We start from the raw sequence: 15906 nt of genomic DNA on the forward strand, positions 1-15906 counted from the left end.
AAACCATACAGCCTATGCTAACCACTTCCCACAACATCCAGTGTTCCTTCTCATTTTATGAATTTCACATAATTGGCACAATCTGTACCCAGGACATCACCCACTATGTGGTGTACACAGTAGAAGCTTATTTAGAGTAATCTAATAATAAAGAACAGACATATGTTTGATGGTGTGTTCACAGAGCCAGCCAACTAATCTATAAAACATTGGTTTAAAGCATTCAGCTTTCCTGAAGTTGGTTTGTCACCAGATCATTTCTACTCTTCACCCTTCAAACTAATCTTTAGGTACATTCTTGTGTAAACAAACACTAAAACAGCAACAAGGAATGGCTTCCAAGTGAGTTATAAGTTCCGTTAGTAAACTATATTTTGAAATTCCAAAATAAGTCATTCTTGCACTGCATACCGGCCACTTTTTAAATGAATTAGATTCTGACTTTACTAGAGTTTTGAAACTTTTATAAATACACAAACCCTGTGCAATACAAACATCAAAGTAAAGTTTACAAAAAGGCAGGAAGGTGGAATAGAAATCACAGCCCCATGAACTGATGCTGCCATCTTGATGCCATGGACACTTTGACTTTGTGCATTTGAGTAGCCACTGAAAGATTTTCAGCTTTGCTTCTGTTTTCAAATCTCTGACATCTGTCAGTGAATCCTTTGAAGTAGTTAAGGCAAGGTGCCTGGAGATCTGTTGTTTAAAGAAGGTTAATATGCATCAATTTTCAGGCTCTGAGCCAAGGATAAAAACAACAAATGGTTTGGCACCCACATTGCAACTTCAAAAAGGTCTACCATAAAACTTGCGACTATCAGCACAGCTTCTGCTATTGCCAGCAAAACAATAACATGGTGTACCCAATAATGATGCAATAGGCTCCCCTGGCCCCATAACCAACTCATATATCTTTCTCCCCAGGATCAGTATTTCCAGTTCTGGCTTGTGAATTGTTTTCAAATTTAGCCGAGGCATGTAAAACAGTTACGTAAGTCCTCTTGGGCACCTCAAGTATTCTTAGAAGCAGTACTTATCATTCTAGTAAAACTCTGTGGGGGTAAAAGGGGATGAAAAATATAGAAACACTAATGAAAAATTGGTCACAACTAAAATTTAGGCATATTGGCTGGGCGCGGTGGCTCATGCCTGTAATCCCAGCACTTTGGGAGGCCGAGGCGGGTGGATCACCTGAGGTCAGGAGTTCGATACCAGCCTGGCCAATGTGGTGAAACTCCATCTCTGCTAAAAATACAAAAATTAGCCAGGCATAGTGGCGGGTGCCTGTAACCCCAGCTACTCAGGAGGCTGAGACAGAAGAATCGATTAAACCTGGGAGGTAGAGGTTGCAGTGAGCCGAGATCACGCCATTGCACTCCAGCCTGGGTGACGAGAGTAAAACTCTGTCTCAAAAATAACATAACATAACATAACATAACACAACATAACATAACATAACATAACATAACATAAAATAAAAATTTAGGCACATAAAAATGGTTACACAGTAAAATTATTAAATTGGCAAGGAGTTACATTTGGAGGAAAAATAAAATTTGCTTATGAAAAATGGCAACCAGAAAGAAAAAATGGCAGTCAAGATAACTACATCAAACATGATAGCGTCCAAAAGACACAGCCAATGAAAACACAGTCAAGAATCCTGGGTCTAAATACAGATTCTGTTACTAGCAAGTTACTAAACCTCTGAGCATCATCATATTAGCCAAGGTAATTCAAGTGGTTGCAGCATTTTATATATATACATATATATATACACACACACATATATAGCATTAGATACAATTTCTTATTAGTAAGAAGGTAATAAAAATAGTAACTTCTCAATGTCATAAAGTTTTGATAAGGAACAAAGAGTATAAGGTATGTGAATGACTTCTCCAAAAAGTAAAACACCATAGTTTATAGTGTTTTATCATTTAAAAATATTAATAATTTTTTTAATTTTAGGCATATTTTGAAGATAACCTAAATTATTTCCCTAACCGTGGAAAATGACTCATTTTTGCTATGACTCAAACTGTAAAGCTTAAGTGATAAAAATCAAAATAATCCTTTACTCACCTTCAATATCCAAGCTTGTTTGCATACTAACTACCACCACAGATGTTATACTAGCAGATTTTTCCATAGTTTAAGAAATAATAAGTTGTTCTAAGATCAAAAGAAATAAGGTTTTTTTTTCTAAAATAACAAGTCTACATAAATTTCCTATTTTGATAATAGTCTGTACTTTCAGGATGAAACAGGAGAATACCCTATATTATAACAGAAGGGCCTCTATGTTGCTGTAGTTAAGGCACATGAGAAAACTTCATTTTCTACAATGGAAAAATTGGAATAACTCTAACTTGTACTATTAAAATTTCTGAGGATTCAGCTACTCTCGCATGCTATTTGTAAGATTTTACAAAATAAAATAATAATAGAGCTCTCAAAAGTTTTCTTTTAATATATAGTGTCCTCAAGCTGAAGAACACTGTCAGCTTTAATAGATTTCTATCACACTTACTTTTTTGTGATAAATGCTACAGAGTCCCCTCTCTATGTCGGGCAATTTACGTAGATGATTTTCTATCTGACCAAACACACTAGATTCTGAATGGAGAACTTCCGATACAGCATCAAGCCGGGCATTTATTTCCCTGTGAGAAAAGAGTAATAGCAATAATCAGATATGTTAGGAATTCAGAATATAGACATTTCCCACTCTAATACCCAGGAATGTGACACAGCCACTTATTAGGCACAAAGGAAACTCCTCCTTCATACTGAGACAGTCAGGTGGGAAGGACTCCCTGACAAAACTCCAATGGGCATATGCATTGAGAGGAGTGTGCACTGGGGTGGAGACACAGAAGTTCATGCCTTTGGCAGCAGGGAGGAGCCTGGCCCCTCCTCCTCCTGGGTGGAACCTGGGATTACAGTCTGCGAGGCGGGAAGCATACTAGCAAGATTCTCGTTCTGTCTTGGTGGAGAGTCCTTGTTTCCCTTTTTATTGCTCTTCGCCCAACAAATTCCATTTTTCTCCTCCTTCGAATTGTCTGCGGGCCTAATTTTATATGGCTGTGTGATGAGGACCACCCTCCCCCAACCTCGCTGTCTTTAGTTGAACTAAGGAAAAAGTCCTACAACAATATATCTGGTCCTTCCATGCCTCTTATTATTATCTGAATCAAAGAGCAGGTATCATACAAGGAAATTCACTAGCTGGGTTTGACAAAGACAGGCTCACCAAGCAAACACAAAGACTACATTTCCCAGTCTCCCCTGTAGTTAGGTATGGCCATGTACCTCAGTTCTGAAGCATGGGTGGGAATGATGTAAGCCACCTCTAGCCCTGGCCCATAAAAGCTTCCTGAATAAGCTTTCACATTCTCCTAATCCCCTTTGCCAGCTAGGCAAGCTTGTGAGCCTCATGGTAACTCCATCAGCCTGAGCCCACAGTGGAGCAGAAAATCCACCATTCCCGGATCTGTTACCAATTGAACTTATATTAGCAAGAAATAAACTTCTAATGTATTTAAGCCACTTAGACAGAGAATTTGTTTGCTGATAGCTTGCATTACCTTGGCTAATATAATAGTTAAACAATGACCAACAAGACAACCTAGTGGTGGTGGTGATGGCTGAACTGACCAACTGTTTGAATGAATTAAATTAAACATATTGACCCTGACCAAAGATTGGGGAGTAGCAATAGAAAGTGCAGAGGATATGACATTCAGATACATAGGAGATCAGTGCTGCGGGATTTTACCAACGGCTACACCTTAAGTGATGACTCAACTTAAAACGGAAATCTGATGGACTAAATGTATCATCAATGAGATGTGGTCCATGAAGTACCTATAAACATCAAAGGCCCACACTAGGTATAATGACCATCTGTAGTATTAACAACTAAGATAAGTAAACATGTCTGGTGAGTAGTAAGTCCTCAGTAAGGATTTAAAGTGTTTGTAAATGAATGAATGAATGAATGAATAAATAAACAAGTGGATGAAAGAATGAACTGATGTTTTGGGGGAAAGGAGGCATCAGCCACTGAATAAACTTGGTGTCTCTCAAAATTCTGTTGACATCATACACACTGATATGAAAAGCAAATCTTAGATCAGGATCCTGGCTAGATTACAATCAGACTGAGGACTTTCGATTTAGTGAGTGCTTTTGTCTTTATTATCCTTAACTACCTGTGAGATCATGCCTTTTCATAATACAGAGCTTCTATACTAACTTCAGGCCTCATTTTTGTTCCATTTTTCTCTGGCTCATACTCTTGCATGCAGAAGGACCATTTGTTAGTACGATGCAGGAGAGCAAGACAGAGCTTTGTACACACACGGGCTGGCTCTTCCATTCTCAGCAGGGTGGACTCTGTAATCCATCCACCACTCTCCACCTCTACAGCCACAACTATAGTCTAAGTCCAAATTATATTGAAACAGCCTCCTAACTTTCCTCCCCACTTCCATTCCTTTTTCCAACTCATTCTCCACACTGCAGCCTGAGTGGTTTTCCTAAAGCCCAAATCTGTTCATGTCACACCTCTGCTTTAAACTCATCTGTGACTTGCTATTAATCTTAGGTTCAAATCCAGAATCTTTAATTGTTCTAAAAAACAACTGATGCCTGTTTAGCTCTTGGGTCTCCCCTGAGATCATGTGTCACTCTCTTCCTCCTACTCTAAGTTCCAGTCAGACTGCATATCTTTCAATGACTTAGTTACTCCAAGCTCTCTGACATGGAGGCTTTCTCATTTGCTGCTTACTTTGCCTAGAAGGTTATTTTCCTCTTCCCTACCACCCATCAGCTACACTTCGTCTGGCGAACTCCTACCCTCTCTTCCTCTGAAAGGCCTTTCTAGATTCACTAGACCAGACTTAATCCCTTTACTATCATTTCCCATACTACCATCTTTTCTCTTCTCATAATGGTAATCATAATTGTATTTCTTCTTCAATGGGAATTTACTACTTCACTGTCTTTCCTACAAGACTATAAATTCAGTGAACACAGGGGTCATTTCTTATCCCTACATTTCAGGATAACAATTTGTACTCAATAAACAGTTATTCGATTCAATTTCATTCTGAAGACTACATATAAAGTGAATCAAGATGAGCTGGAAAAAATAAATTTTCTTTGCAAAGGATTGTTGTGATAAAATAAACCAATGTTTTACTCTAACATTTACCCAAAATGTTATACAAATATAAAGTTTTACTTTAATAACTCACTCCTGCATAAATGAAAGATGACACCAATTGGAATAGACTAAGTTGATGCTACAGATGGTTTGAGGACTGATAAAATAATGCCATCTGTGAACGTATAAGACAGCCTACACAAATAGCTACTGTCTCAAAAATTAAAGGTTTTCTGAGATATAGAAAGATACGAGCAAAAAAGTTTAATAAAAATCTAAGTCATATTTATGAAGTCTACCAGAAGATTTTTTTAATAGATATAAAACTATAAATTTCTTAGAGACTTGAAAGGTTAGGCCAAGTTGGTTTGGAATCTGGGAAAACATAAAGGAAAAGGTTTTTATTTTAGTCTAGTGCCAACACAGGCAAAAGCAGTATGTTCACTATCAATCAGTTTGGTTTTAACCCAACCTTCTTTAAGGACTACCTCAGAGGTTACCAACTTGGGCTCAGAAGTCAGGTGGCCTTGATTCAAACCCAGGCTCTGCCATTTACCAATTATTTAGCCTTGTCCTAGTTTCTCCACCTATAAAATGAGAAGAGCAATGAGCCCTAACTCTTGGTGTTAGTACAAGAATTCAATGAAATAATAAATGTCAGGTACTTAACACAGTACCTGCTACATCATGACAACCACTCATAAATGTTTACTGTTACCACATCGTTACAAATTTTGTGTAGTAGACACTACAAAGAACAGCATGGAAGAGGGATAAATAGCATCCAAAATATGAGCTCAGAAATAACTATGTGTGGACAAACCTTAGGGCATAGATATGTAAACAGGTATTTTGTGCAAAGTGAACAACAAGTGGGAATTATACAAGAAAAGCTAGTCCTGGGATCTTGAGTGCTAAACCTGACAAGTAATAATGATCTGAAGTACTCGCTGTGCTGAGACTGGACAGTAGATTGCATTGAGAAAGCACAATATAACTATTAATAATTATGGAGGTCTAAATGGGCAGGGAGAGAGTGAAAGGGTATGTGACACTGTTCACCACAAATTTCTCATCACTGCGGTTAGCTATAATTCCATCTTCAACTCCTGTACGAAGATCAGAATGGAAATAAGCAAGAATGACTACATTTTTAAATATTAAACAATTCACATACCTTAGAATTGTTCTTTAATGTGCAGTAGTAACAAGACCTTCCAAATAATTGTAATAAAACAGTATGTCAGGCCACACAATAGAGAATTATTATCTTAGCGCAATTAATGACAGATGGAGTGATAGCAACAGGAAACAAAACCGGAAGAAGCATCATCAATTGGATGATGATAAAGATATTATTCCAAGATGCCTGATAGTATTCTACGGTTGATCTCACTATACAACTTAAATTAACTGAAAGAAGGCACCTGAGTCATTTCATTCCATATACCAAACAAACAAAAAGAAGAGGTCCTGGGGATGACAAAGATTCATCTTTACTACCAAAGATGAAAGGACTAAATGTGAGTGTCACTGGAGTCCTTCACATTTGAAGATAAACTAGGTGGTGACATGAGTATCTACCATGTGTGGCTGTCACTCAGAAACACAGAGTGTGACCTATAGCTATTGTCAGTGATGGAGTCAGTACCTACTGGTTGCTACTGTGAAAATGCCTCTATAATTCAAACTTAAGATAATTTTGTATAGTTAGATATATTGAATAAGATCTAGTATTTGAGAGTGCAACAGGGTGACTACAGCCAACAATTTATTGTACATTTAAAAATAACTAGAAGAGTATAATGGGAATATCTGTAACACAAAGAAATGATAAATGCTTGGGGTGATGGATACCCCATTTACCCTGATATGATTATTATACATTGTATGCCTGCAACAAATATCTCATATACCCTTAATATATAGACCTACTATGTACCTACCAACATAAAATGTTTAAAAAAAGTTGTCTGGTGGGGGTGGGGAGCTGAAATACAAACTGCTAGGAGTGTATTTTTTGTTTGGTTTCGTTTTACTGAAAAGTTTCACTTTTAAGACAACACAGAACGAGTAGATTAAATTCAGACATTAACACATTGGTCATGTGAAATGGCTAAATGAACTACCTAAATAATCTCCTGTCAGAAACATGAACCATAGGCCCTTTCCTAGGATCTAAGCATCATTAGACCTATATAGCTTCACCTTTCACATACACCATTCATTCTTACATTCAATGAACAATTACTGAGTGCTTACAAAGTACTAATTGTACAAAGTGGTAGATATTAGGGCTATAATTGTTAACAGAGCTTTGCTAGTCTACAAACAATTTACACTCTAGTGATGAATAGTAAAACCTTTAAAAAAGCATTAATGATAACAATGTAATAAAATTATAACTGGGTTATGATCTAGGTACAATGGGAACACAGGCCAGGAGCATCTAACGAACAAATGCAGTTTTAGGATCAGGGAGGATTTCCTGGGGGTAGCTACTGAGTAAAAGATTAGCTATTGTCTATAAAAGATTAGTGGAAAATGGAGGGTGAAGGTTTGAAAATGTGATCACAGGAGCTGGGATCCAAGGCTAATAGTTTGGATGCACATAAGAAGAGTGTCAGGAATACCAGTTAGAAAGCTGTTTCAAAAATCCAGAGAAGAAACACTGAAGGCCTGACATTGCCACCCTGTGCTGCATTCTAGGTAATTTCTTCAGGTATTATCTTGCATTTCAGTTATTTCCTCTATTCTTGTTTAACCCATATCCTGCTTTGTTGTTGTTGTTTTCTTTTCTTTCTTTCTTTTTGGAGTATAAGATCCATTCTTATTTAAGTCATTCTTTTTTTAATTTCAATAGTTTTTGTGGCAGAAATGGTTTTTGGTTACATGAATGAGTTCTTTAGTCCATTCAGTCTTAAAGAATTGTCTGTGGTTCCTTTTTAAATCAATCTGAGCCCTTTTGATAGTATTTATTTTCCATGCTCATATTTTTTATTCTATTTTGTATTTTTTTAACTTGGTGATTTATGTGAGTACCATCAGACTGTTTTAAATAAGTTTCACAGCTTGGAAATTGCCAGACCACACAGAGTATAAATTGAAACTGAAAATCTATGAGGGAGGGCCTGTGGTTAAGAATTCTTAGAAACGTTTTCCTCAGGCAAGAATAGGTCAAGACGTATTTGTCACCTCTCTACTGAGACCACAGTCCTTTGAGTGTCTCATGTTACTATGGTATCTCTAACTTAAATGGACCCAAGACCCTGTCTCCTGTCTCCCACAAGGCAATTGAACCCCAATCCTTTTGATTACCAAGATCTGCAGGAGCCCAGAGGGCAGCTGCAGCAGTCAATTCACTTCCATTTCCAGTTCCTTTTTCCATCTGTTCCCTCAGTTTTTCCCTTATGTTTTAAATACAGATTCAGCAATGTCCTAAAGGGATGTTTGTTATGCTTGATCCAGCATATCTAGTTATTTCACATAAGGAGATATTTTATGACATTAAAACCACAGAAAATGAAGTCTTCTTATGGCATTTTTGAAGAGCGATATTTGGAAAATCCTCATTAATAAAGGCATAAAGATGGAGAAAGATAAAGCAGGAAGGGCCAAAAAGGAAAGATATTTATTTCCTTCTCCTCATTCTCTCCAATATTCCTCTTCCTCAGCCCAAATGAAAGCTGCCATTTGCTGCAGGTCGTTTGTGCAGGTCTAGAGCTCACTGAAGGTCCAAATGTTGAAGAACAAAGCAGAGGCCAGCTAAAAGTTCCTGGATGTTAGTTAATCCCTATGCACTGACAGTCGGGACAAACAGTAAGAGGCACTCGGGTTCATTTTGTTCTTAGCAGCAGCAGTTCCTCCTTTAAACTCTCATTCAACCCGGCAGAGGAAAGGGGCACCAGGTCAGTCCCAATCAAACACAGCTCTCAATTACGCACCACCTGCTACTCTCCCTTCCCATTTCCGAGCAGTAATGCATCCCCAGGGGCTGAGTAAACCAGAGTCACTGCAAGTGAACACCCAGTTGGTGGCTCATGGAACATGGGAAACCACAAAGAATACAGAGGGCTTCCCGGTGTAGTTCATTTTAGAAGTTCCAGAGTTAAAAGTGACATTTGGTTTCATTAACACAAATTAAATGTTAAGTGGAAGGAAATATGCAACATTCTATTACTTCATCATTTGGGCCAGGGTAACAAATTAGAAATACAACCATTAATACTCCAAACATATGGGTTTACCAAAACAAAAGCCATTTAATGTAGAGAACATTGACCACTAAAATGTACTTAGTACATCAGAAAGTCATGCAAAAATGTAGTCAAAGATCTATTTCCTAATACAAACCATTTTCTATTCCCTTAATTATGTGATTTAAATGCCAAGAATTATCTTAGCATGCCTAATTTCCTAAAGCAGTTTTCTAAAAATCGAATTTGACTTATAAAGGTATTACTCATTTGCTCTAAATGTGGTATTGAGTTATAGAGTGAGTAACAGGTAAGTATTTGATTTTAGTACAAAAGCTTCCACTACTTGTATCTCTTCCTCCTTACTAGTAGATTATACCTTGACCAGATTAGATTAGAAATTCCCTGACGCTGGGAACACCACCTTGTCATTGAGACTGAATAATACAAAATTTAAAATAACTATCTTATACTACTAAGGGAAAACAGCCAAGTACAAAGTACTGGGTATATTATGGCTCCATCTATGTAATAAGGGAGGAAGAGATTTCATATATATATATATATAAAATTCATATTTGCTTTTTTAAACAAAAGGTTTCTGGAAGTATACATGATAAAGTAATAACCATGATTACCTAGTGGGATCTGAGCAGATGTGGGGCAGGAATGATAAGCAAACATTTTACTGTGTAACTTTTCACATTTTCAAACGTTTAAAGTATGTGAAGATATTGCCTGTTCAAAAGTTCAAATAATTTTTTAAATGCTAAGAAGAATGTACAATGAAATTGAAACAACAAAAACCATCTCTGGCAACAGACTGCTAGGTATTCACTAAACATTTCTTCCTATTCCTTGAAAAACAAGCAGACATTTGCTAGCCCCCGTGCAGTAAGCTGTGACCATCGGAATGCATTCTTCTGCTTATAATCAGATTTAGGCAGAAGGGTATGTGCCAATGCAAGGCCTGCCTCACATAAAAGCCATAAACGTATATCCTCCCTGTTCTTTCTCCTTCCACTGGCTGAATATCAGTTCTCAAGATGACGTTGGAAGCTACACGTTTAAAACTGAAGAGCCTCTGGGGTTCCTAACTGCCTATGTGATGAGAGTCTCACCCCACCCCCCAATGTGGAAAGGCCATGGATTGTTTATGCAATGAAAAAAAAAGAAGAAATTAACTTTCACACCATTAGAGCCATTAGACTTTTTGGGGTCTTTGTGTTAACAGCTAGCTTCCCTAACCAATGCATTGCCTTTTGTGTTAACGAACACATTAGCATTTACTTAGTCAATCAGAACGTGAGGTTGAGATTCCTCAATTCCCAGAACTAGTCAAGTTTAGAGCATAAATAAAAGGGACCACAAAAAAACATTCCTCAATTGTTCATGGTTATATTATTTTGAGAGTAGGCCCCCATAAAAGACTCTACCTACTCACCAGTAATCCTCCAAAAGTCTCCCTACATTCCTGACGGTAGCTACAGGCAAAAGAAAACACAGGCAAGTACCAGATTCAGGAAAAGAAATGACCTGGGCAGATACTAGAAACTGACAGTGCAAGCACCCAGCCTTCCCCCTGCCATCCCTGGAAGCCTTGGTCATCTGATGGCTGTCTTCTGTCTTTCTAATGCAAGATGTGCTGGAAAACAGATGCTCTCAAGTTCAACATGGGCTTTCTAGACAGATGTGCATGGGTCTCATTTTCACCTGATTATGATGGTAATGAAGGTCAAATAGCAGTACATTATAAAAAATTCATGTGTGTGTATTTTCTGTATAATTTTTTAAAAATTAAATATTGCAAATACATGTAAAACACCAGCCTACCTGTATCTCTAACCCTTTTCTCATTTCCCAGAAGTTATTATTGTCGTGACTGCCTATGTGACAAGAAAACACCACTTCTGTTTGAACCCCTAAACAGGATATTGTGTGTGACAAAATTTAAATTAGTGATATCATTTATGTGTTCTTTTATAACATTGCTTTTCTGAGATTTATCCATGTTGATACACGTAGACTTAAGTCATTCATTTTAACTGCTGTATAATATTCCAATATATAACCAGACAATTTATTTTCCCTTTCCCTACTAATAATTACACTGCTTCCAATTTTTTGGTATTCTAAAGACCATGGCTACCTTCTTGACCAAAAAATTGCTATGAGGAACCACACTAATCCTTTTACATACTGTCTCATTTGGTCCTCACAACACCACAATGAGGTAGGTAGTTAATTCCCATTTTACAGGTGAAGAAACTGAGGTATATACAAATTCATAACTTCTCCAAAGTGACAAAAGGGAATCAGAACTCAAGCTGAAGTATCATTAACTCCAAAACTATGCTTTCAAAAGGTCCCCTATGTGCTTGGCTGGATGACCTTGGAAAAACTGAGACTTAGTTATTCTTATGTCTAAAACAGAATAACTATCTCTAAAGATAGCTGAAAAAAATACAGATAAAAAATAAAGCACAGTTAGAGATTAGTTCACTAGACTGACATTTTCTTTCTACTCCCTTGATCCCTCAGAGCTTTAAGTCCTCTGCTTGTCCTATACAAAGACATGTTCCCAGAGTAACACATCTTACCTCTTAGACCTCAGCTCTTCTCCCATTCCACCTTGGCTACTTTTCTTTCTTCGAATCTCAGATTCAGACCTCTGCTCCTTTCTTCCTAGGCATTTTCCTTTATTTTTAAATATATATATAAATGTTTCTTTTTCATCTCTAAAATTAATGTAACACTTTGCATACATACCTTCACCTGGACAGATACTGTCCAGGATATTTGTCAAAGATAAGAGAATAACTTTTCAGAGAACTGTACTACAAACACAAAATTGCACAAGATTGGCAATTTTACAAAATTCAATGGTTATTTACAACCTCACATCAGACGTTGAATAAATGCGCAAAACATTTAAATAATAATCAAAACACTTGTTTCTAGTAAAGAGATGGGTATAATCAGTCTACGTGTGCCAAAAGGAAGAAAATCTGGAAATAATGGGCCTATTTGTTTTGGGTTGAACTGTGTACCCCCAAAAAGATATGCTGAAGTCCTTATCCCTCTACCTCAAAATGTTATCTTATTTGGAAATAAGGTTATTGTAGATGGAATTATTAAGATGAGGTCATTCTGCAGTAAGGGTAGACCCCTAATCCAATATGACCATGTCCTTATTAAAAAACACTGTGTGAAGGGACATACATACAGCAAGCATACCATGTAACCATGAAGGCAGAGATCAAGGAGCTACATCTACAAGCCAAGGAATGCCAAAGGGTGCCAGCACACCACCAGCAGGTAGGAGAGAGGACCAGAACAGATTCTCCCTGATAGGCCTCAGAAGGATTCCTTGATCTTGGACTTTTAGTCTCCAGCTAGCTAGTTTTCCCAGCAAAATTTATCACATAGAGAATCCTTTCCCCATTGCTTGTTTGTATCGGGTTTGTCGAAAATCAGATAGTTGTAGATGTGTGGTGTTTATTCCGAGGTCTCATGAAACTTTTCATAAAGCATTAATGATGTCACCACTCTTCCACCCAAGCTTCACCATAAATATGATGTTTGTTCTCGCTTTAATTTTTAGCAGAATTCATGTTGTTCTGATAGAAGCTCTTTTCAAACTGATATCTTATCCCTGTTAATGCCTCAAACTACATCCTATTGAGACATGCTCTAACAAGTTAGTATGAGTTTATTTTGGTGCCAAAATTTTTTGAAATCTATGCAAAGTTTTTTCATAATATGCATTTTCCATGAACTTTCTGAAGACCCCTTGTACAGATAATGTAAGAGCCCCATGCATATTAAATAAACATAGGTAACAATCATGATTAAACCCTATATGCTATCAATGAGTGATACAAGGAACATAACTTAGATTAGGAGGTCAAATAAAACCTCTCCGAAGATATTAACACAACGTTTTAAGTTGAGACCTCAAGTACAAGCAGTTAACCCTGTAAAGATTAAAGAGAAACAGAAGAATATTCTACGTAGAGAGACCACGAAGTACAAAGACTAACAAGTGCAAAGACTTGAGAAAAAGCCTTGGGATGCTCAGGAACCAAACTATAGACAACAAAAGCAAAAACAGATGAATGGGATTGCATCAAACTAAAAATCTCCTGCACAGCAAAGGAAACAATGAACAGAGTAAACAGACAACCCAGGGACTAGGAGAAAATATCTGCAAATCAAACACTGGATAAGGGGCTAATATACCAAATATACAGGGAACTCAAACTACTCAATAACAAGAAAACAAATAACCCTATTTAAAAATGGGCAAAAGATCTGAATAGACAATTTCCAAAAGATATACAAATGGCCAATAGATAAATGAAACAATGCTCAATATCTCTAATCAGAGAAATGCAAATTAAAACCACAATAGGTCACCTCACTCCTTTCAGATTAGTTATTATTAAAAAAGATGAAAGATAACAAGTAAAGATGTGGAGAAAAGGGAACCCTTGTCCACTGTTGGTGGTATTATAAATCAGTACAGTCACTTTGTAAAACAGTATTGAAGTTCCTCAAAAAACTATAAATAGAATTACCATATGATCCAGCAATTCCATTTCTGGGTATATATCCAAAGGAATTGAAATCAGTATGTTGAAGAAATATCTGTACTCCCTATGTTCACTGCCACATTATTCACAATTATCAAGATATGGAAACAACCAAAGTGTCCACCAATAGATGAATAGATTTTTTAAATGTGATACACACACACACACACACACACACACACACACATACACACTCTGGAATACTATTCAGCCTTAAAAAAAAAAAGCAGTAAATTCTATCATTTGACAATATGGATGAACCTAGAGGACATAATGCAAAGTGAAATAAGCCAGGCACAGACAGAGAAATACCACATGATCTCACTTATATGTAAAATCAAATAAAGTCAAACTCATAGAAGTAGAGATCAGATTGGTGGTCATCAGAGGCTAGGGGAGAGGGTAGATGGGGAAAAGAGAGATGCTGGTCAACTGGTGCAAAGTTTTGGTTAGACAAGAACAAGTTCTGGTGATCTATTGCATAGTATGGTGACTATAGTTAATGCATTGTATATGTGTCAAAATAGCTAAAAGAGGGTTTTAAATGTTCTCAACAAAAAAATGACAAATGTTTGAGGTGATAGATATATTAATTAGCTTGATTTGATCATTCTATAATGTATATATGTAATGAAATATCACATTGTACCCCATAAATATTGTGATGGTTAATACTGAATGTCAACTTGATTGGGTGGAAGGATGCAAAGTATTGTTCCTGGGTGTATCTGTGAGGGTATTGCCAAAGGAGATTAACATTTAGTCAGTGGGCTAGGAGAGGCAGACTCACACTCAATCTGGTGGGCACCATCTAATCAGCTGCCAGTGTGGCTATGATAAAAGCAGGCAGAGAAACATGGAAGGACTAGACTGGCTGAGTCTTGAGGCCTCCATCTTTCTCCTGTGCTGGATGCTTCCTGCCCTTGAACATCAGACTCTCAGTTCTTCAACTTTTGGACTCTTGGACCTTCACCAGTGGTTTGCCAGGGGCTCTCTGCCCTTTGGCGACAAACTGAAGGCTGCACTGTTGGCTTCCCTACTTTTGAGGTTTTGGGATTCAGACTGGCTTCCTTGCCCCTCAGCATGCAGACAGCCTACAGTGGGACTTCACCTTGTGATCATGTAAGTCAATACTCCTTATATACATCTATCCTATTAGTTCTCTCCCTCTACAGAACCCTGACTAATACAAATATATACAATTATTTGTCAATTAAAGATAAAACTTTACAAATTTTTTTAATTAAAAAATGTAAAGTACAGGTAGAAGAAAGAGGTACTCATGAAAGAAACTAAATTTCTTTTAATTTTTAAAGTATATAGTATGCTACTGAAAGTGGAATACCTCTAAGATAAACAAATCTGCCTTGGAAATTAATTATTTTGCTTAACTCACCATTTTAGAGACTCATCCCACATAACCCACCGATGAGTCTGGAACACAGACTCATCTCACGGTTTTCTTTTTTTCTCCTCTACCAATATTTACAAGCAGAATTTGCATTTTCAGGCTTTTTGACAAAACCAATGACATACATATGGGGGTGGGTGTGTGTGTGTGTGTGTGTGTGTGTAAATAAAAAATTGACAAGACTATATCAACTGAAAGAAGTCCAAAGACAGAACCTCAAAAAAAATTAATTCGATATAATCTAATTTTAAAAGGCCTTAAGAATAATGGCATGCCAATGTGACATGCATTTATTTAAAAAACAACTACACTGAAGAATCTTCTTGCCTAAAATTAGCAGAACTGATAAAAACTATAGGTGAGAACACATACGAAAAAATAATCTATTTATAAAAGCTAGTGTGATATCAGTACAGTAAAATCCAGCCTCAATAATCTAAGTGAACTCTTTGAATCAATCAATAAGTAAAGTAAAAACCATTTTTACTTTCTAAAAGTCACTATTAAAATTTTGCACCAAAGAGACCA

General features: G+C 36.9%; 1 protein-coding gene across 9 annotated transcripts in view; it reads right to left on the minus strand.

Annotated features, from left to right (window-relative positions):
• Nucleotides 1-15906, minus strand: part of MSH3 (mutS homolog 3) — a 221810-nt gene that overhangs the window by 113157 nt on the left and 92747 nt on the right. For all 9 annotated transcript variants that reach the window (XR_008547940.2, XM_054684241.2, XM_054684239.2 and 6 more), the window contains one exon: nucleotides 2537-2669. Coding sequence is in view for 8 of the 9 variants with exons in the window: in XM_054684241.2 (XP_054540216.2) it covers nucleotides 2537-2669 (133 nt within the window). In the remaining variant the exon portion in view is untranslated. The remainder of the gene's footprint in view (nucleotides 1-2536; nucleotides 2670-15906) is intronic.

Source organism: Pan troglodytes, chromosome 4, assembly GCF_028858775.2.
Source record: "Pan troglodytes isolate AG18354 chromosome 4, NHGRI_mPanTro3-v2.0_pri, whole genome shotgun sequence".
Taxonomy (NCBI): domain Eukaryota; kingdom Metazoa; phylum Chordata; class Mammalia; order Primates; family Hominidae; genus Pan; species Pan troglodytes.